This window comes from Pristis pectinata, chromosome 1 (assembly GCF_009764475.1).
Source record: "Pristis pectinata isolate sPriPec2 chromosome 1, sPriPec2.1.pri, whole genome shotgun sequence".
Classification (NCBI taxonomy): domain Eukaryota; kingdom Metazoa; phylum Chordata; class Chondrichthyes; order Rhinopristiformes; family Pristidae; genus Pristis; species Pristis pectinata.
In genome coordinates, this window is record NC_067405.1 from 143,937,683 (window position 1) to 143,960,467 (window position 22,785).

At 43.2% G+C, this 22,785-nt stretch overlaps 1 protein-coding gene across 2 annotated transcripts in view; it reads right to left on the reverse strand.

Annotated features, from left to right (window-relative positions):
• ttc7b (tetratricopeptide repeat domain 7B) overlaps nt 1–22,785 on the reverse strand; it is a 374,815-nt gene that overhangs the window by 261,540 nt on the left and 90,490 nt on the right. Inside the window, exon 4 of one of the 2 annotated variants that reach the window (XM_052013468.1) lies at nt 11,324–11,449. Coding sequence is in view for 1 of the 2 variants with exons in the window: in XM_052013458.1 (XP_051869418.1) it covers nt 11,324–11,445 (122 nt within the window). In the remaining variant the exon portion in view is untranslated. The remainder of the gene's footprint in view (nt 1–11,323; nt 11,450–22,785) is intronic. The other variant, XM_052013458.1, reaches the window with a different exon arrangement.

Genomic DNA, 22,785 nt, shown 5'->3' on the forward strand with positions numbered 1-22,785 from the left:
ACCCTTTGGCCCAACTCATCCATGCTGACCGGGGTGTCTTCCTGAGCTAGTTCCATTTGCCTGCATTTGGCCCATATCCCTCTAACCCTTTCCTATCCACGTACCTGTCCAAATGTCTTTTAAACATTGTAATTGTACCTGCCTCTACCACTTCCTCTGGGTGCTTGTTCTTTATACCAACCATCCTCTATGTAAAAAACTTGCCTCTTAGGATCCCTTTAAATCTTTCCCTTCTCACCTAAAACCTATGCATGGTGGCTTTGGACTACCCTACCCTGGGAAAAAGACTGTGGCCATCCATCTTATCTACGTCCCTCATGATTTTATAAACCTCTATAAGATCACCCCTCAGCCTCTTTCGCTCCAGGGAGAACAGTCCCAGTCTCTCCTTATAGCTCCAGCCCTCCACACCTGGCTACATTCTTGTGAATCTTTTCTGCACCCTCTCCAGTGTAATTACATCCTTCCTATAGTAAGGCCACCAGAACTGCACACAATATTCCAAGTGCGGTCTCACCAATGCCTTGCACAGCCGTAACATGACGTCCCAATTCTTGTACTCAATGCCCCATCCGACGAAGGCAAGTGTGCCATAGGCCGCCTTCACCACCTTGTCTACCTGTGTCGCCAGAGTGAAAACTGATCACATGCATCATTCATTGTGCATGTCATGTTTTCATTTCATGTTCCCCCGTGTAAACGATTGCATCATGAAGGGTAAACTGCTCCAAGCATCTTCAATGATCCCCATCCATCCCGCTGATCTCCCAAATGCTCGTTCATATGCATGGGCTGCCCATAAGTCAGGCATTCATAACCCAAAGAGGATGTGCACGGGACACAATATGCATTCAACAGGACTGCGATCCAGGAAAGCGGTGCAGGAGTCCCCTGACTGCAACATTATCTTTAACCCGTATTCACCTTAATACTGGAGAAGGCCATTACTTACAAGAATTAAAGCAGTAGGACAGCAATGAGCTTCCTGCTGACCACCGATATCTTTGATTTTTTTTCAAAAATACCCAGACTAATCACTCAGTCTCACTGCTACACTTGGGTAGGTCAATTTAATACACCAAAGAACACCTCCTTCCTTTCTGTACCAAATTCCTGAGCTGACCAAATTCTCAAGTTCTACACTCCCTGCACCCATTTTTATTGATACAGATCGTTTCCCTGGTTCCGGAGGGTCCCGTTCTTGTAAACCGTTTGTAACCCTGTTAAACCCTGTTTGTAACCCTGTTAAGTATCCTGACGGGTTGCATCATGGTCTGGTACGGCAATTCAAATGTGCAGGAGTGTAAGAAGCTGCAGAGAGTAGTGGACTCAGCCCAATATGTCACGGGCACATCCCTCCCCACCATCGGTAGTACCTACACGAGGTGCTGCGTCAAGAAGGCAGTACCTATCATCAAAGATCCCCACCATCCAGGCCTGTCATCTTCTCGGAGCTACCATCGGGCAGGAGGTACAGAAGCCTGAAGTCCCATGCCACCGGATTCAAGAACAGCTACTTCCCTTCAACCATTCGGTTCTTGAACCAACCAGCACAACCCTAATCACTACCTCAGTGTAGCAACACTGACCACTTTGCACTACAATGGACCTTTTTTTTTGTTCTAATTGTGTTCTTCTTGTGTAATTTTGCAAAATTTATGTTTTTCTTGTGAGTGTTGAGTATTTGGTGCTATGTGCCTGTGGTGCTGCTGCAAGCAAGTTTTTCATTGCACCTGTGCATACATGCACTTGTGCATATGACAATAAACTCGACTTTGAAGTCAGAAATGTGGCCACGAACCAAGTTCCCACACAGCAGAAGGTGCCTGGAACCCCACAGCGGCCAGTAAATCCATCCCGTCAGTCTCCCAAACACTCATTTCTGCTGTACATAACGTGCTGTACGTAAGTTAGGCGTTCGTAACCTGGGGGGGACTTGCATATGATTAAGGGCTCGCTTGAGCAAGAGAACCTTTCCAATATGAACTGCGCCCCCTTAATTTTTGCCTAGTTTCTACAGATTGACTAATGCAATCTGGAAATCCATGTTCATAATGTAGTTTTCATATTTGTGGAAGATCCAAGCACTGAGTACTGCGTTACAAAGGAGAGCTGCTTGTAAATAATCCAAGGAAAATCACTGACAGGGAAAGGATGGTTAATTAGCATTAACTCAACACATTCTTAGTTGATGCTTAGCTCCAGAAAATACTGAAGCATTGTTGTGGAAATAAACACTAAACAAGAGCACTATTGAGGGTGTAACCATTTCCAGCATTTGAAGTGGACCCAGCAATGAACCTGGCCTTTCTCGACATGTGAAGAATGGAGAGTTATGTGATTATTCAATCTGAAATTTATTACTTAATTCAACCGATCTTTCAAAGCTTTCTGAAGTATTTGGAGAAAAGGTTATTGACACAAAATGTTAGCTCTGCTTCTCTTTCCATAGACCTGGTAAGAACTTGCAGTCTGCTGCTAGTTCTGATCAGCAATATTCTGTTTTTGTCTCACTTGTGCACATTGTGCACCTGAGACAACTGAAACCTTAAAAAGTACCGGAGGTGTAATTTACTGCACGGTGTGCAAAGTTTTTAAACAGAGATTACTAGATCCTCAGAACTTTGTGAGGAGAATCCAGGGAGTCCCTGAGGGTCTCTCATTTCTGGACCTGCCAACAGATTGATTTCTTTCACAATTACAACATTTAACAGACATTTGGAAAGGTACATGGAATATGGGCCAAAGGCAGGCAAATGGGATGAGCTCAGGTCGACAACTTGGTCGGCATGCACGAGTTGGGCCGAAGGTCTGTTTCCATGCTGTATAACTCTGTGGCTCTAGAACATAGAACTGTAGAGCACTTGAACAGACCCTTCAGCCATCGATGTTGTGTCAAACTAATCCCTCTGCCTGCACATGGTCCATATCCCTCCATTCTCTGTATATTCATGTGCCTATCTAAGAGCTTCTTAAATGCCTCTGTGGTATCTGCCTCCACTACCACCCCTGGCAGTGCATTCCAGGTATCCACCACTCTCTGCATAAAAAAACATGCCCCGCACATCTCCTTTGAATTTTCCCCCTCCCATCTTAAATATGTGCCCTCCAGTTTTATACATTTCAACCCTGGGGAAAAGATACCAGCTGTCTATCTACGCCTCTTAATGTTTTATAAACCTCTATCAGGTCTCCTCTCAGCCTCCGCCGCTTCAGAGAAAACAACCCAAGTTTGTCCAACCGCTTCTTATCGCACATGCCCTCTAATCCAGGCAGCGTCCTGGTAAACCTCTTCTGCACCCTTTCCATAGCCTCCATATCCTTCCTTTAATGGAATATTAGAGTCATAGAGCCATTGCATTTAGATCTGTTAATGGGGTGAACAGATCTAAATGCAATGGCTCTATGACTCTAATATTCCATTAATGCCATTTGATATTTCTGATGCGTTACATAATATGACTGCACTGCTTGGCAAGCTGACAGAAGTTGTGACACTGTGATTCCATGGTGTTGGGAGATGGTATCAGTGCTCCTCCCCACAAACGCAGCCAAGTGTGTGGTGTTCCACTAACTACACCCTTGTTCAGCATTATGATGAAATAAATCTTTATCAGCCTCAAATGGTGGGGCTGGATGTTAGGTGTCTGAGGGACAGTTGAGCCTCGTTGAGAGGTTGTTGCACAAATGAATGGTCTGTTGATGTTCATCCCCAGGACTCACAATAGTGGGTGAGGCATACATGAGTAGTTTGATCATTTCTAAACCAAGGAGTCAGCATCTTCAATATTGAAGGGAATACACTTTGAAATGTGAGTTAGTATAAAACAAGGAATATTCTTTCGTCTTTATACAACTAGATTGACTGGAATTGCCTGAATATAAGGGACCTAGATAGAGTCAACAGCACAGAAACAGGCCCTTTGGCCCAACTGGTCCATGCCAACCAAGATGCCCCATCCAAGTTAGTCTCATCTGCCAGCATTTGGCCCATAACCGTCTAAAATTTTCCTTTCCATGTACCTGTCCAACTGTCTTTTGAAAGTTGTTATTGTACCTGCCTCAACCACTTTGTCTGGCAGCTCGTTCCACATACATACCACCCTCTGTGCTAGTGGAGGAAGTGTCTGTGAAGGAACCCTTTGCGAACGGTGACCACAATTCGGTAGGCTTTAAGATAGTCATGGAAAAGGTTAAGGTTGGACCTAGAGTTAGGTCTTAAATTGGGTGAGGGCAGACAGGACCTGGCAAAAGTAGATCGGGAACAGCTGCCAGCAGAGGGAAAACAACATCCAATAAGTGGGAGGTGTTTGAAAGTGAAATAGTAAAAGTTCAGAGTCAGCACATCCCTCAAAGGGTGAGAAGTGAAGATGCTACGATTAGAGAACCTTGGTTAACAAGGGAAATTGAGCATTTGATCAGGAAAAAGGAAGCGTGTGTCAGGTATAGGGAATTTTTATTAAGCGAGTCCTTTGAGGTTCATAGAGGGATATAGGGCAGATCTTAAGAAAGCAGAGAAGAGGAAAAAAGGGGACATGAAATGGCCCCGGCCAACAGGATTAAAGAGAATTCCAAAACCCTTTATAAATATATTACAAGCAAGAGAGTAGCTAGGGAAAGAGTAGACCCCCTCACGGACCAAAAGGGAAGTCCTTGTGTGGAGCCAGGGAAGATGTGTGGTGGCCTGAATGAATACTTCACGTAAGTATTCACCAGGAAGAAGGATGGGGAGGAGGGCCTCTTTCTGTGCTGTCAGACTCTATGAGTGCACTTGTAATGGGAAGGGTTAACAGAAACCTATTTTCTTGATTGGAGTTTCACTCACATTATTAATTGCTGTCTTGTACTATTCTAAAAGAATATTTCAAGTGTAACTGCTAATGACACTTTAAACAAAGCAATAGGCACAGGGTTCCAGTGATGAAATTGCAGTCTTTACTGACATAAAGGAACTTTCCTAAATGGTATTAGTATTAGTATTGGTTTATAATTGTCACTTGTACCGAGGTACAGTGAAAAACTTGTCTTACAAACCGATCGTACAGGTTAATTCATTACACAGTGCAGTTACATTGAGTTAGTACAAAGTGCATCGATGTAGTACAGGTAAAAACAGTAACAGTACAGAGTAAAGTGTCACAGCTACAGAGAGAGTGCAGTGCAATAAAGTGCAAGGTCACAACAAGGTAGATCGTGAGGTCATAGTCCATCTCATTGTATAAGGGAACCGTTCAATAGTCTTATCACAGTGGGGTAGAAGCTGTCCTTAAGTCTGGTGGTACGTGCCCTATCTTCCTTATCTTCTACCCGATGGGAGAGGAGAGAAGAGAGAATGGCTACACTGAAACATACTATTTACCTTTACAGGTGTTGCACCTAGAATACAATTTTAAAGTAAGCCATACAATTGTAATCTGAAATTGTGAAACAGAATCACATTTGAAGAGGGATCAGCAGAAACCCTTGCACACAATTGGGATCACTATGAGCTGGGATTAGGGATTTTATTTCTGATGCAGTGATTTACGTTTCCTGGCATTTCCAAGCTCTTAATACCTTTGCAAGCCGGCAGAATTGGACAGAGCTGGGTGTAGGACTGTAGTGGTTTTATTGCTGGACCAAAGAGATAATAAAATCAAGCTCCACTGAGGAAAGCTACACAACTGGGTTTAATAACTTTGGTTGATTTATAAGATGGTGTGAAAAAATGACCACAGAAGCTGCCTGAACTGATTCACAAATATTCTTCAAAGAAGAGAAAATGGTAACCATTTCTAGTCCGGCCTATGCATACCATCTGTCTTTGTATGATCTCTGAATGACCTTCACAAATAATTGATATGAATGGCTCAACACTGAAAAAGACTTGCATTTATAGGTTGCCTGTCTCAAGTTCAAAGATATTCAAAAAAGCTTCCCAGTTAATGGCGTGGTCTCTGCTGTAACGTAGTAAAGTGTGACATTTATTTGTGTAAAACCTAGTCCCACAAGTAGCAATCAGCGACTTTGATTGAGGGATGATGTTGGGTGGGTCAGTGGGAGAACTCCTTTGTAATTAGTGCAACAGAAAACCCTTTGCTACTCCACCAAAGATCTTTAAAAGTTCCAGACTCCAGCAGTGGGCACTTTGATGGCCTTCCTCTCATGTTGTAGTTAGGTACACCTTTTGCAGAATGGTGTGAGGGTGAGGTTGTGACTACACAGAGACCAGGCTGATTAAAAACAAATAAAAGTTATCAGAAACACACAGATAATTCATTTGTGTCTTTCAAACATTTACGTGGTGATTTAAATAACTGACATATTGTATAAGGGTAAAATGCCCAGTTCTCTTCCCTGTTTCCTAAGCTCATGGATGCCATAATGGATTGGGAACAACTCACTCCCAGTATTCCACCAATGTAGAGTCATACAGCAGGGAAACAGGCCCTTCGGCCCAACTGGCCCATGCCGACCAAGATTCCCATCTAAGCAAGTCCAATTTGACCACATTTGGCCCATATCCCTCTGAACCTTTCTTATTCATGTAATGCAGAATCATCTGACAGAAACTTTGTAATGGCCAGTGTTTATTCCCCGTCACTACAGAGAGATGATTTGGCCAATATGTTTGAAGGAACTCACTGGGTTGCCCCACATTTTAACAGTGAAGGCACTTCAAGAATAGCTTCTCTGTGCAGAGTGATCTGGAAAATGCTGAGGAAGTGAAAAACACCATAAAAATGGAATTATTTTATTTTCTGCAAATACATTCCCAAGGATTACACTTCATAATAATGGTTATCACCCCTTCCTGGCAACACCTATCAGCTGCAAGGCAGCAATGAAATACTCAGCATGGTGCGATACCAAATCCGTGGCTCTTCAAACTCACAGTACCATTTTCAACACTACTACTAATGTAACATTCATCTCTATAAGGATGGCTGATTAACTTCAGATAATCATATTGACTCGGCAAATCAAGCATTAACCTCATCCCCCTCATATTTGAGAACTTGGAATTTAAAGTGTGATTTACAATGAGTTGTAAAAAAACAAGCTGCTGAAGGAACTCAATGGGTCAGGCAGCATCTGTGGAGGCAAAGGGATGGTCGAAGTTTTGGTCCTGATGCAGGGTCTCAGCCTGAAACATCGACTATCCCTTTGCCTCCACAGATGCTGCCTGACCCACTGAGTACCTTCAGCAGCTTGTTTTTTGCTAAGATCCCAGCATCTGCATTCTCTTGTGTCTCCTTACAACTAGTTGTGATCGATCAGGTCTAACTCTGGAATCTACCAGACCTATCTACCTGGTTTTTCTAACACAGAAGAGAAACAGGACAATATTGCTTGCGGAGCCAGTATGGAGCTTGACAAATCCATATGTTCAAACAATCCCAATACAAAGCTCAGTCTACTTTGACCCTTTGACGCAAATGACTAATGCAACTGTGGGATGACACAGCAAATAAATAAGAAATAGGTACAATATCTTCATCAAGTTAATCACTGTAACAACCTAAACACTACATACTATTCTAGTTAGTTATCAATAACAACAACTGCAGAACCCAAAGGGTTCCACCTAAACTTTACCCAGCGAGGTAGCTGAGATCTCTTCCTTTATTTAATAACTGTTTTCAATCCAGCAAGAAGGGCTACTTATCTTAAAACAATCTCATTCTCAGCTTGCTCTGGTGGTTGTTGTTCAATGAATCTCAGTTAAGTCTTTCTTACACAGAGAGTGGTGGGTGCCTGGAACGTGCTGCCAGGGAAGCGGACGAAGCAGATATGACAGTAATGTTTAAGAGGCATTTAGACAGGCACATGAACAGGCAGGGGTTGGAGGGATATAGACCATGTGCAGGCAGATGGGTTTAGTTTCGATTGGCATCGTGGTTGGCATAGACACTGTGGGTTAAAGGGCCTGTACCTGTGCTGTACTGTTCTATGTTCTATGACACTTGGGTTTGTACGTGCTTGGCCTCTAAGCTCAGTGAAGCACATGGCTGATGGATCCTATACTCAATATCTGCAAGCCAAAGGTCCTCTACCAACCTAGATTCACTGTACCACACTGCCCCAATCTTGGGAGCCATTTCTTGGCCAAAGCAAACATCAATCATGAAATTTACCAGAGCTTTCAATGCGCCAGCCCAGTTAGTGCTCTATAGAGGAAAGGGCATTTGAAGATCAAGACCTCAGAACTGGCAGAAAAGTTGTGGTCTACCAGGCAGCAGTGATCCCCGCCCTTCTCTGTGCTTCTGAGGCCTGGTCTACTTAAAGAAAGTACTGAAGACACCATCAGGCTGTCTCTGCAAAGTTCTACAAATCCACTGAGAGGATGTGAACCAATGTCAGTGTGCTCCCCCAGGCCACTGTGTCCGACATTGAGACCCTAGTTACACTTGGTCAACAATGTTGGACAAGTCATGTTGTTTGGATGCTCAGCCCCAGACTCCTTAAACAGTCTTTACTGAGCCCTCTCATGGGAAGAGGTGACCAGATGGATAGAGGAAAGTTATTCAAGGATGTGCTCAAGGCCTCCTTCAAGAAATGTACTGTTCCCACTGGTTCCTGGCCCATGACTACTCAAAGCAGAGAATGAGCATCTGTGATGGGGTTGAGAAGGAGTGAACCATCTCAGAAACTAGCTACCCACTTGCCTCATCTATGGAAGAGCATCTAGTTCCCTCATCAGTCATCTCAGAACCCACAGAATTAGGGTGGAAGCAAGCCATCCTTTATCCCAAGGGACTGCTAAAAAGGCAGCCAGTCTTAGGTGGAGGGTATAATAAGTGATCAGATTAAAAATATTGACTGGTGTTTCAGAAGACCAAGGTATTTTGGAAAAGAAAATGATAAAAAAGATGGGAATTTCAAAAGAAATTGGTCCAAAAATAAGGAAAAAAAATGTAATGAAGCAAGAACAAAGTGACAGAAAACTGAAATGGAAATAAGAAGGCAAGATTTGTAAAAAAAGGAATGAAAATGTATCAACTTTTCCTAGCTGTTAGGCCGCAAGGTTAACAATCCAGCTTATTAGCATGGGGCTCCATTAGGAACAAGCCTGTTGGTGCCAGAACCCACTTCAGGGACAGAAGCTTGCCATATAAACTCACTTACAAGATGAGAATATTATGTTCCTATTTGGACCGAGAGTAAATCTTATGTATTTTTTTCCATGTTCTTCAGATTACTTTTTCAGGAAAAAATGTTCCCCTCACAAAGCGCTGAGTAAATACAACTTTTCCTTTCTACCTCTGACGAGGGAATTGATTACAGAATTTATCCAAAATACACTGCAATGGGAGGTGTCCATTCAACCCAGTGAAGTGTTGTCATTTACTTAGAACCATAGAATACTACAGCACAGAAAAGAGGCCATTCGGCCCTTCTAGTCTGTGCCGAAACATTATTCTGCTACTCCCATTGACCTGCACCCAGTCCATAACCCTCCAGACCTCTCTTGTCCGTGTATCTATCCAATTTATTCCTAAAACTTAAGAGTGAGCCCGCATTTACGTCAGATGGCAGCTCGTTCCACACTCCCACCACTCTCTGAGTGAAGAAGCTCCCCCTAATGTTCCCCCTAAACCTTTCCCCTTTCACCTGAAAGCCATGTCCTCTTGTACTTATCTCTCCTAATCTAGGTGGACAGAGCTTACTCGCATTTACTCTGTCTATACCCCTCATAACTTTGTAAACCTCTATCAAATCTCCCCTCATTCTTCTACGCGCCAAGGAATAAAGTCCTACCTGTTCAATCTTTCCCTGTAACTCAACCCCTGAAGACCCGGCAACATTCTAGTAAATCTCCTCTGCACTCTTTCAATCTTACTGATATACTTCCAAGAGTTAGGTGACCAGAACTGCACATACTTAGATCATTGTTGATCTGTACTCATTTACCCATGTACTTATTTACCTGCTTTTACTCTCGGCCCCTCAATACTCTCTCAAAAAATTGTCACAGTCCTGAAAATATCAATTATGCTCAGCATCCACGCCCTCCTGGAGGGAGCTCTAAACTACCACGATTCCTCAAGTCAAAATGTGCTTCCTCATTTCATGCCTAAATAAGCTTTGTCCTACTTTTAAAGCTGTGATCAATTTGAAACTGATTAACATAGAATATAGGACAGCACAGCACAAGAACAGGCTCTTCAGCCCACGATGTCTGTGCTGAGCATGATGCCAAATTAAACTAATCCCTTCTACCTGCACATGATCCATATCCCTCCATTCCCAGCATATTCATGTGCCTAATTTAAAAGCCTCTTGAACGCCTCTATCGTACCTCCCTCCACCACTGCCCCAGGCAGCGTGTTCCGGGCACCTACCACTCTCTGTGCAAAAAACTTACCCTGCACACCTCCTTTAACCTCCCACCCCCCCCCCCCCCCCGACCTTAAAGCTATGCCCTCTAGTATTCGACATTTCTATCCTGGGAAAAAGATTCTGGCTGTCTACTCTATCTTTGCCTCTCAAAATTTTATAAACTTCTATCAGGTCTCCCCTCAGCCTCTGACGCTCCAGAGAAAACAATCCAACCTCTCCTTATAGCTGATACCCTCTAATGCAGGCAGCATCCTGGTAAAGGATGATTACTTTAGAAATGCATATACAAGAAGACTATTACTGAACAAACTACAAAGCACATCAGAATCATTGCCCTTAAATGTATAAACATAGCTTGACGTTCAGGTTATATCAGTTGCACATTTTCACAATAATTGAAAGATTCTCCTTCTCTAGAACCCTGAAGCTGTTCCTTTTAAATCCTTTATCTATATTTTTTTCTTCCTAGCAAACATCCATTCAGCAACCTTTCGATCATTTTGCCTGACTGTAATTCAACTGAAGATGTTCAGATCCACTTTCAGAAACACACATTGCAAATGCACTTTACATTACATGCAAGGACTCATGCACGCAAAGCCTCCCATTTCCCATGCACAGCCCATGTTATCCCATGCATTTAAACACTGCTCCCTCCATTGGCATTACCTGGGACCTCTCTGGGTTTGACTCAGAGTCTCTAGCAATGAAAATTACCAGGTCTTTGAGGGACTGTTACGAATTCCAAGTAACCAGTGACAGGCCTGCACATGCACATCAATCTTGGATCTGTCAGGCTACAGGCTATCACTTGCAAGCTCTAACTGGAGCCTGCAACCTCTAGCTAAAATGATCTCAGAGATAACTTCCATGAAAAGTTCCCACATATGCTCAAGGATGAATGAAGATGTGCATTTCTATTGCACCCTTTTCAAAAGGTGCTGAAGTAACCCCCAAGGATGAATACACAGAAAGCTCCAAAAAGTAATCCAGATCTTACCCATTTTTGAAATAAATGACGTGTGCTCGTTGAAGTCCTGTTTCGAGGAAAAATCCCAGTTCTTGTTCTTGGAATGCCGAACCAGGCTTCGGACTTCTGTTCTGAATGTTAGTGTTCAATACCTGGCTCCAAAAACAAGAAGAATGTTATTTTTAAACAATGTCTCAAATTGATGAAGGAACAAATTATTCACACCTCTCTGTACCTAAACACAGATGAATGACGTTAGATGAAGCAAAATTAAATCACCAGAAGAAAGGGTAGATTTTAATTGAAGCTGTACGAAAATATATTTCATTCTAGAATAGTTTTGTAACATATTCTGAATTGTTACAAAGGAATGAGAGACCACTTGACATATTCCTGCATTTTTCCCCAAATCTCACTTTGAGTACTTGCAATTAACTGCATGAAGTGGAGTTGTTCCTGGAAATTAATTTTTCATCCTTTTGCAAACTAAACAGAGATCTAGTAATTCCACTTTGGCATAATTTCAATCTCAATACTCCATCCTATAAAAAATTACGCTGAAAGGATCATATATAAAACTAAAAATGCTTGAATTCTCAGCAGATCAGGCAATTTTTATGGAGAGAGAGAGAGAGAAACTGAGCTTTATGTCAAATGACCTTTCATCAGAAGTGGCTCCCTACATTGTTCCAACGAATGGAGTACTGTGTCCAGTTCTGGTCGCCTCATTATAGGAAGGATGTGGAGGCGTTGGAAAGGGTGCAGAGCAGATTTACCAGGATGCTGCCTGGATTGGAGCGTATGGATTATAAGGAGAGACTAAGAGAGCTAGGGCTTTACTCTTTGGAGAGAAGGAGGATGAGGGGAGGACATGATAGAGGTGTACAAAATATTAAGAGGAATAGATAGAGTAGACAGCCAGCAGCCTCTTTCCCAGGGCACCAATGCTCAATACAAGATGGCACGGCTTTAAAGTAATGGTGTGGGAAGTTCAAGGGAGATATCAGAGGGAAGTTTTTTCACCCAGAGAGTGGTTGGTGCATGGAGTGTGCTGCCTGGGGCGGTGGTGGAGGCAGGTACGTTGGTCAAGTTCAAGATTGTTAGATAAGCATATGGAGGAATTTAAAATAGGGGGATATGTGGGAGGAAGAGGTTAGATAGTGTTAGGCGTGGTTTAAGGTCGGCCACAACATGGTATTGTGCTGTATTGTGCTGTATTGTTCTATGGTTTCTATGGAAGTTCACCAAATCTTGAGGCGCAGCACCTCATCTTCAGATTAGATGCATGACAGCCTTCAGATCTCAATAGTGAATCAACAATTTGAGATAATCAGCCGTCCTAGGCTTTTTATCTCTTATTTCCAGTATTCAGTTTTTTTTCTTTCCCTCTCTTCTTCCACTGTTTCAGAATTCCTTCATCTCCTCCTTACACCTCCTCCAGACATACCATTCCCAACTCCTTTTTTTATCTGGTGCTTCCACTATTTGTGACATTCAGTTTCTCCTGGGCTCCACCTAATTGCACACCTTTCCTCTCGTTCTCTTTGCCCTCTCCACTTACTCTGCAATCGAAGACCCGTTTCACTTCAAACTGTTCACAGTTCTGATGCAAGGTCACTGACCTGAAATGTTAATTGTATTTCTTTCTTGACCGGTGCTGCCTGACCTTATGAGTATTTCCAGCACTTTCTGTTTCTATTTCAGATTCCTAGCACCTGCAGTATTTTAGTTGCTGCTACAGTAGGTTGGGCGGAGACTTCTGAGGAGCATAAAAAAAGGCATAAACAAATTGAACCAATGGCCAGCTTTCGTACTGCAAGTTCTATATAATTAATGCTAGTGACCCCCATAATCATGGGATCAAAGAACAAAGCTCTAAAACTCTAGAGGGGGAGGTTGATTTTTAACTCAATGACAGCACAGCCCAGCACATGAAAACCAAATAACAAGGCTAATGCATGTGAAGCCATCTTCAGGCAGAAGTGCCAAGGGGTTGATTCACCTTAGCATCCTTCTCAGGTACCCACCGACACACAAGTAGTCTTTACTCAATCCAATTCACTCCACCTATCAAGATATAGTTGAGACCTGTGGACACAACAGAGGCTAAGGGCCCTGATATCCTGCCCTGGTGCTTCAGAACAGCTTCAGTATTGGAATCTTTCCTACAGTGTGGAAAATTGGCAAGACACAACCTCCCCACAGAAGGGTAAATCCAGTTATTATCCCATTGGACCACTCAATCAGCAACAGTGTTATTAAGTAGCACTAATCAATAACCTGTTTACTGATAGACAGTTCAGGTTGAATCTGAACCACTCAACTTTGGATCTCATTACAATCTCGAAAATGAGCTGAATTCCAGACATAGGGTTAGACTGTGCTCTGAGCATCAAGGCAACGTGACCAACTGCAGCATGAAGGAGCCCTGATAAAACTGAAATCCATGGGACTTGAGGGTCTTTCACATGGCACAGCTAGTAGAGCTGCTGCCTCACAGCTTCGGAGACCCCGGTTCAATCCTGACCTCCGGTGCTGTGTACAGTCTGCATGCTCTTCCTTTGACCACGTGGGTTTCTTTCGGATAATCCAGTTTCCTACCACATCCCAAAAATGTGAGGGTTGGTGGGTTAATTTGCCTCTGTTAATTGTCCTTAGTGTGTAGATAAGTGGTAGAATCTAGGGCGTGGGGGTATGACGGGAATGTTGAAAGACTAAATTGGGTTAGAGCAGGATCAGTGGAAACCAAAATGGGTGCTTGATGATCAGTGTGTCTCGGTGGCCTGTTTCTGTACTGTATCTAAAGCTCTGAAAGTTCTCAAAGTTCTCCATTGACTGGAATCACACCAAAGTCAAAGGAAGACGGTGGTGTTTGTTGGAAGACAATCATCTCAGCTCAGGAGCAACAAACAACGTCCTGGAGGAACTCAGCGGGTTGACCAGCATCTCTGGGATGGGGAAGGACGCAGGGTTTTGACCTGAGATGTCGACAATTCCTCCACCCCACCCCCCACAGATGCTGTTCAACCCACTGAATTCTGACTGCAGTTTGTTTGTTGCTCCAGATTCCAGTATCTGCAGTCTCTAACAGCTCAGCCCAATACATGAATTCTTTAATGCAGAATCATCCTAAGCTGCTCCTTCAATGATCTTCCATCCCTCATAATGTCAGAAGGCAAGATGTTTGGATGATTGCACAATACTTAATTCCATTTGCAACTGGTCAAATAATAAAGCAGTCCAGATCCTTATCTATTAACATTCAAGTTAATATTCAGGTATGGAGACACAAGAGGCTGCAGATGCTGGATTCTGGAGCAACACACCAAGTGCCGGAGGAACTCAGCTGGTCAGGCAGCAGCTATGACAGGAAATGGACAGTCAATATTTCAGGTCAAGACCCTTCATCTGGACTGGTCCAGACATGTGTTGCTTAATATTCAGGTATGGCTGATAAATATCAAGTAACATTCATGTTGCACAGTGTCAGACAAAGATCACGTCCAACAAGGGAATCTAATTGCATCCCTCTGACATTCAATGGGCAATGGCATTGACAAATAACCCACTAGTAACATTCTGGAAATCACCAAAGGCCTAAAAAACTAACGGGTACAATGTAAAAATATTGTGTGTAGAAGGGCAGGTCAGAGGCTGGGTTTCTGTGGTCAGTGAGTGCACTGCAGCATCTCCCCAAGGCCTCAGAATCAGATTTATCATCACTATCGTACAATGTGAAATGTGTTGCTTTGTGGCAGCAGTACAGTGCAAGGACATGAAATTACTATAAATTACAAAATAAATAAATAGTGCAAAAACCAAAAGAATAATGAGGTAGAGTTTATGGGTGCATGGATCATTCATAAGTCTGATGGCGGAGGGGAGGAAGCTGTTCCTGAATCGTTGAGTGTGGGTCCTCAGGCTCCTGTACTTCCTCCCCGATGAGGAAGGTATAAGGGGGATGTCAGGGGTAAGTTTTTTACACAGAGAATGGTGGGTGCATGGAACACACTGCCTGCAGAGGTTGTGGGGGCAGATACATTAGGGACATTTAAGAGACTCTTAGACAGACACACGAATGATAGAAAAATAGGGGGCTATGTGGGAGGGAAGGGTTAGATAGATCTTAGAGCAGGATAAAATGTCGGCACAACATTGTGGCCCGAAGGGCCTGTACTGTGCTGTAGTGTTCTATGTTCTAAGAGGGCCTGTCCCAGATGGCGAGGGTCCTTATGATGGATGTCACCTTCTTCAGGCACCGCAGCAGCATCTCACAAACCTGGGACCTCTATAAATTAGAAGGGCACAGGCTATGGGAACATGGTACATACACCACCCGACTTGGAAATGTATTGCCTTTCCTTCATTGTCAATGGGCCAAAATCCTGAAGCTCCCTACAACTGTTAGACAGTCTCAGACTTGAAACATTGATATTTGTCGTATTTTCTGCTTTCATTTCAGTGTAAGAGAGTACCTTCATTACAAAGACTCCAGCAGTCAAAAAGGAAATTTAGGAGCAACTTCTCAAGGGCAATTAGTATTCAATAAATACTGGTCCTGACAGTGACACTAGCATCTCTCAAATGAATATTAATAAATCCTTAAATCCAGACCATTTATGGTATTCACAGGCATGCGTTAAAGTAGTAACAAATTATCGTGGCTGAAGGTGATTCTGTCTTTGAGCCGGTTGAGTATATAGACATAAAAGGCATTTAAATTTCCAGTATGAAGCCATCAGTTTGTACACTAAGCACAATGATCCCTGATTGAGAACAGCAGTAACACTCACCGGCTATTCACTAGCTAGGCCGGTATGGAACAGGGTCATCTCTGGTTGCAGTGATGAACAAAAGTTTGGCATTAATGATATAACTACTGCAATTTTCTCACAAACTTACTAAATTGTCTTCTTTACGTGCATCTGCAAATAACACCCTGACTGACTGGAGATTGCATAACATTGCTCATTTAACCCTTTCAATGTCATGAAAGGTTGAATGAGTGGCTCTGTCCATGAGTATACAGTATTTGTTCTTTCCTGCTTTGATAAAATGCAAAAATATGTTAGTTTCCATCTGGCCATTAATCAGAAACTAAAATTTCAGAAAATAAGAAGATATTCCATAGATTACAGGTAAAGAAAATTGGATTGGATTTGTTTATTATTGTCACATGTACCGAGATACTGGGACACAAGAGAGACTGCAGATGCTGGTATCTGGAGCAACACACACAAAGTGCTGGAGGAACTCAGCAGGTCAGGCAGCATCTATGGAGGGAAATAAACAGTCAACATTTTGGGTCGAGACCCCTCTCAGGACTCAAGTGAAATGCTTGAGAAACAAAGGACTGCAGAAGCTGGAATCTGGATGAAAAACACTACGATGCTGGAGGAACTCAGCAGGCCAGGCAGCATCCGTGGAGAAAAGCAGGCGATCACTATCTACTATCACCTATCACTATCTCTTACTGCCCACCTTGTGCCCACCCCGCCTCCCCTCTTTTGTCCACCTATCACTGCTCTGCTTTTCCTTCCTATATATTGGGCTTCCCCTTTTCTTATCTTCAGTCCTGAAGAAGGGTCCTGACCCGAAACATTGACTGCCTGCTTTTCTCCACGGATGCTGCCTGGCCTGCTGAGTTCCTCCAGCGTCATCGTGCTTTTCATCAGTGAAAAGCTTTGTTGCATGCCTTCCAGACAGATCTTGCCGTACCTAACTACACTGAGCTAATAAGAAGAAAACAGAATGCAGGATATAGTGTTGCAGTTACAGAGAAAGTGCAGTGCAGATAGACAAATAAAGTGCAAAGGGCACAATGGGGTAGATTGGGAGATCAAGAGTTCAAGACCATCTTCTGGTGTGAGAGGTCTGTTCAAGAGTCTGCTAACAGTGGGATAAAGGCTGTCCTCGAGTCTGGTGACTTGTGCTCTCAAGCTTCTGCCTGATGGGAAAGGGGAGAAGAGAGAATGACCAGGGTGGGAGGGGTCCTTGATTATTTTACCTGCTTTCCCGAAGCATCAGGAAGTGTAGACAGTGTCAATAAAGGGGAGGCTGGTTTGTGTAATAGATTGGGCTGTGGGCATAATCAAAGACCCCACCCACCCTGGACATTCTCTCTTCTCTCCCCTTCAATCGGGTGGAAGATACAAGGGCCTGAGGGCATGTACCACCAGACTTAAGGACAGCTTCTACCCCACTGTGATAAGACTATTGAACGGTTCCCTTATACAATGAGATGGACTATGACCTCATGATCTACCTTGTTGTGACCTTGCACCTTATTGCACTGCACTTTCTCTGTAGCTGTGACACTTTACTCTGTACTGTTATTGTTTTTACCTGTACTACATCAATGCACACTGTACTAACTCAATGTAACTGCACTGTGTAATGAATTGACCTGTACGATCGGTTTGTAAGACAAGTTTTTCACTGTACCTCGGTACAAGTGACAATAATAAACCAATACCAATACCAACTCTTTGCAAGAGTTGATCTTGGACAGAGCAGTTGCCGTACCAGGCTGTGAACCATCCGGATAGGATGCTGTCTATGGTGTATCTATAAAAATTGGTAAGAGTCCTCGGGGACATGGTGAATTTCCTCAATCTTCTGAGGAAAATTCGGATGGCCACAGTATCACGCCAGAGGCTGCTGCTCATAGTACATTATAAATTGTGCAATAAGTAGGTGGACAAATTGACTATTTTTAACATTTAGTTGTTCCTCAGGCAGAATAATCCTTTCTCTGTTCAGATTTTGTTAGATAAAACAAGATAAAAAAGGATATCGTAATATTAAACATAACACAACATTACCTGAATTATACCTTGACAACAAAGACTTGCTACAAAGGCTGGTTCGGAGGATAGTCAAGAGGATGGTCTTTGGTTACAAGAACAATATTGCTCAGCTGATAAATTGGGTGGAGCAACGGTGAATGGAATTTAATCCTGATAAGTTTGAAATAACACACTTTCAGAGGTCTAACAGCGATAGGACATACATCATAAATTGTAGGGCCTTAGGGAGTACATGCAAAACAGGACCTTGGTGCACATCCAAAGAGGCACTTGGTATACTTCCAAACGTCCCTAAAGGTGGCAGTGCAGGTACATAAAGTAGTAAGAAGCCATATGGAATGCTGGTCTTGATTAGTCAGGGTACAGAATATGAATGGTTAAGGCAGGACCTTATAAGGCTTCGGTTAGGCCACAACTGGAGTACTGTGTGTATTTCTGGTTGCCATATTGTAGGAAGGATGTGATTGCACGGGAGAAGGTGCAGAGGATTCATACTAGATTGTTGCCTGGGATGGAACATTTCAGTTATGAGGAGAGAGGGAGTGAGACTGATTAGAATGGGTTTGTTTTCCTTGGAGTAGAGGCTGAGGGAGAACCTGTCAGAGGTATAAAAATTATGAGGGGCATAGATTGGGTGGATAGTGATAAACATTACCCTAAAATGGAGAGGGAATAGGTTTAAGGTGAGCAAGTCTACAGCAGACGCAACCTCACTGACTCTCCACTTTGCTTTGGACCATCTAGACAACCGCAAGACATACGTCAAGCTGCTGTTTATCGATTACAGGTCGGCATTCAACATCATCATTCCCTCAGTACTAATCACCAAGCTTCAAAACCTGGGCCTCTATACCTACCTCTGCAACTAAATCCTCGACTTCAATAACCTCCTTTTCTAACCTATCACCACAGGCACACCTCAAGGATGCGCGCTTAGCCCACTGCTCTAATCTCTCTACACTCATGACTGTGTGGCTAGACACAGCTCAAACGCCATCTATAAATTCACTGATGACACCACTGTTGTTGGCGGAATCTCAGATGATGATGAGGAGGCATACAGGAGTGAGACAGATCAGCTGATTGAGTGGTGTCACAACAACAACCTCGCATTCAACGTCAGCAAGACCAAGGAACTGATTGTGGACTTCAGGAAGGGGAAGTCGGGAGAACACACACCGGTTCTCACTGAGGGGTCAGCGGTGGAAAGGGTGAGCAGCTTCAAGTTCCTGGGTGTCAGCACCTCAGAGGATCTATCTTGGGCCCAACACATTGATGCAACCACGAAGAAGGCACGCCAGTGGCTCTACTTCATTAGGAGTTCAAGGAGATTTGGTATGTCACCGAAGTCTCTTAAAAATTTCTATAGATGTACGGTGGAGAGCATTCTAACTGGTTGCATCACAATCTGGTATGGAGCTTCCAATGCACAGGATCACAAGAGGCTGCAGAAGGTTAGAGACTTAGCCAGCTCCATCACAGGCACAACCCTTCGCTGTCAGATTTCTGAACGATTGATAAACCCATGAACACTACCTCGTTATTCCTTTTTTTTTGCAGTACTTACTTATTTTTGTAATTTATAGACTTTTATGTCTTTGCATTATACTGCTGTTGCAAAACAACAAATTTCACATCATACGTCAGTGATAATAAATCTGATTCTGATTCCGAAGAGAGGGTCCAAGAATTTTTTTTCACTCAGAGGGTGGTTACAAACTGGAATGCAGAAGAAAAATGCCATCTCCTCAAAGTGAAAAGTGAATGCGTAGAAAGAAAAGGGGGAATAAAACCAGGCCTGCAGATAGCTTACCTGGTATTGGTATTGGTTTATTATTGCCACCTGTACCGAGGTACAGTGAAAAACTTGTCTTGCATACCGTTTGTACAGATCAATTCATTACACAGTGCATTGAGGTTGTACAGGGTAAAAACAATAACAGAATACAGAGTAAAGTGTCACAGCTACAGGGAAGCACAGTGCAGGTAGACAATAAGGTGCAAGGTCATAACAAGGTAGATTGAGAGGTCAAGAGTTCATCTCATCGTATAAGGGAACCATTCAGTAGTCTTATCACAGTGGGACAGAAGCTGTCCATGAGCCTGGTGGTATGTGCCCTCGGGCTCCTGTATCTTCTGCCTGATGGGAGAGGGGAGAAGAGAGAATGACCTGGGTGGGTGGGGTCTTTGATTATGCTGGCTGCTTCACCAAGGCAGCGAGAGGTCAATGGGAGGCGAGGCTGGTTTCTGTGATGCGCTGGGCTGTATCCACAACTCTGCGGTTTCTTGCGGTCCCAGGCAGAGCAGTTGCCGTACCAAGCCGTGATGCATCCAGATATGGTGCGTCGATAAAAGTTGGTGAGTGTCAAAGGGGACATGCCAAATTTCTTTAGCCTCCTGAGGAAGCAGAGGTGTTGGTGAGCTTTCTTGGGCGTGGCATCTGTGGTTGGACCAGGACAGGCTATTGATGATGTTCACTCATAGGAACTTGAAGCTCTCAACCTCTCGACCTCAGTACCATTGATGTAGACAGGTGCATGTACACCACCCCCTTTCCCGAAGTCAATGACCAGCTCTTTTGTTTTGCTGACATTGAGGGAAAGGTTGTGTCATGACACCATGTCACTAAGCTCGCTATCTCCTTCACGTACATTATTATCATTATTTGAAATACAGCTGACTATGGTGGTATCATCTGCAAACTTGTAGATGGAGTTAGAGCAGAATCTGGCCACACAGTCATGAGTGTATAGGGAGTAGAGTAGAGGGCTGAGGATGCAGCCTTGAGGTGCACCAGTGTTGAGAACAATCGTGCCGGAGGTGTTGCTGCCTATCCTCACTGATTGCGGTCTGTTGGTCAGAAAGTCAAGGATCCAGTTGCAGAGGGAGGTGTTGAGTCCCAGGTCTCGGAGCTTGGTGATGAGTTTGCTTGGAACTATAGTATTGAAGGCAGAGCTGTGGTCAATAATCAATAGTCTAACATAGGTGTCTTTACTGTCCAGATGCTCCAGAGGTGAGTGTAGGGCCAGGGAGATGGCATCCACTGTAGACCTGTTTCGGCGGTAGGTGAATGGCAGTGGGTTGAGGTTTTCCAGGAGGCTGGAGTTGATGCGTGCCATGACCAGCCTCTCAAAGCACTTCATGATAGCGGATGTCAGAGCCACTAGTTGGTAGTCATTAAGGCATGTTACATTGTATTTCTTAGGTACTGGGATGATAGTGGTCAGGTGGGAACCTCAGATTAAAGCAGGGAGAGGTTAACTATGTCTGCAAATACCCCTGTGAGACAATGTGTGGTCTATGATTGGATAACTGAGTCACTTCATAACCCAGTGAACCTTGTGGAGATCAGCTTTGATTAAACGGACTGTCAAACATTTACAGAGCACTAATGCAGTAAAATGTTCCAAGGTGTTTTGCAGGATAAATGATCAAGCAAAATTTGTCACTGACAAAGGATGAAATTTGTGATCAAACCCATGTGGGATTGAATAGATGATTCCTCCAAACAGGCTCAGACATCACAATGAACACACGAACCCCCTTTCCTTGCTCCATTACACCAAATCAGAAAACTTTCTCTTCCTTTATCCCTCTCATGTTTATAGAATCATAGTCATGGAGTCTTACAGCATGGAAATGGGCCCTTCAGCCCACCACGTCTATGCTGACCTATTTGGCCATCTACGTTAATCTACATTTGCCTGCATTAAGGACCGCACCCTTCTATACCTTTAGCTAGCTTCACTTTAAATGATATTCACATTGTAAGCACTTTATGGATAAAAAAAGTTTATACTCAAATTTCTTTATAATGGATTCACTCTAGGGTGTTTTTAACCACTCAAAGATAAAAGCTGAGTAAGTTAACAAAGATGGAATAGTACATTTCAGAATTCACAGCCATTCAGTCCAACAGATCTATGCCAGTATTTCTTCACACAAACTCCCTCCTACTCTAATTCATCTGGCCCTACCAGCATATCCTTCTGCTCCCTTCTCCCTCATGTGCTTATCCAGCTTCCTGTTAAAGTAAAATCTGTCTGCTATTCAGCCACACCACTGCTTTTGCCAGCAGAGAATTTATTCTTCAATCACATAAAGCATGAAAAACGTTCCACTTTAATGACAAAATGGAAGTCTTCATGTAAACCACACTTATGTATTTTTTTTAATGGTGGAGAGCACTTTGTAAAGTAGATGCAGAAGCTAAACCAAAATTTATGGTCAAGTTCAGACTTTGTGGCAAAACACTGAACAAAGCAAAACATACTTAGAAATATCCACCCCTTCAAGCTGAACTGTTGCCAAAACACTGCCACTTTGGAATGCAAATCAGCTCAGTTATGATAAACATGATTACTGTGCAAAAAAAAACAAATCACATCATTTCATGACTTCAAGTTTGAAATATATCTTTCAACATACATAAAGAAATTAATGATCTTCTTGCCTTTTTGAAGGCATTGCTAATGAGACAGGGTATGCAATGAAGAGCTCTAGACAATCTCACCAATACATCACTGTAATTAGCTCCATACGCTGCTCTGCAGTATTAACCCAGGCAGCAGTGTAATATTCCTCCTGTACTTATTTGGTACAATGCCTTTCGAATCCGTGGCTGTTGTGTACATCTATTTGGGCAATTGGCATCCAAAGACATTTCATTCTTTCCACGTCTAC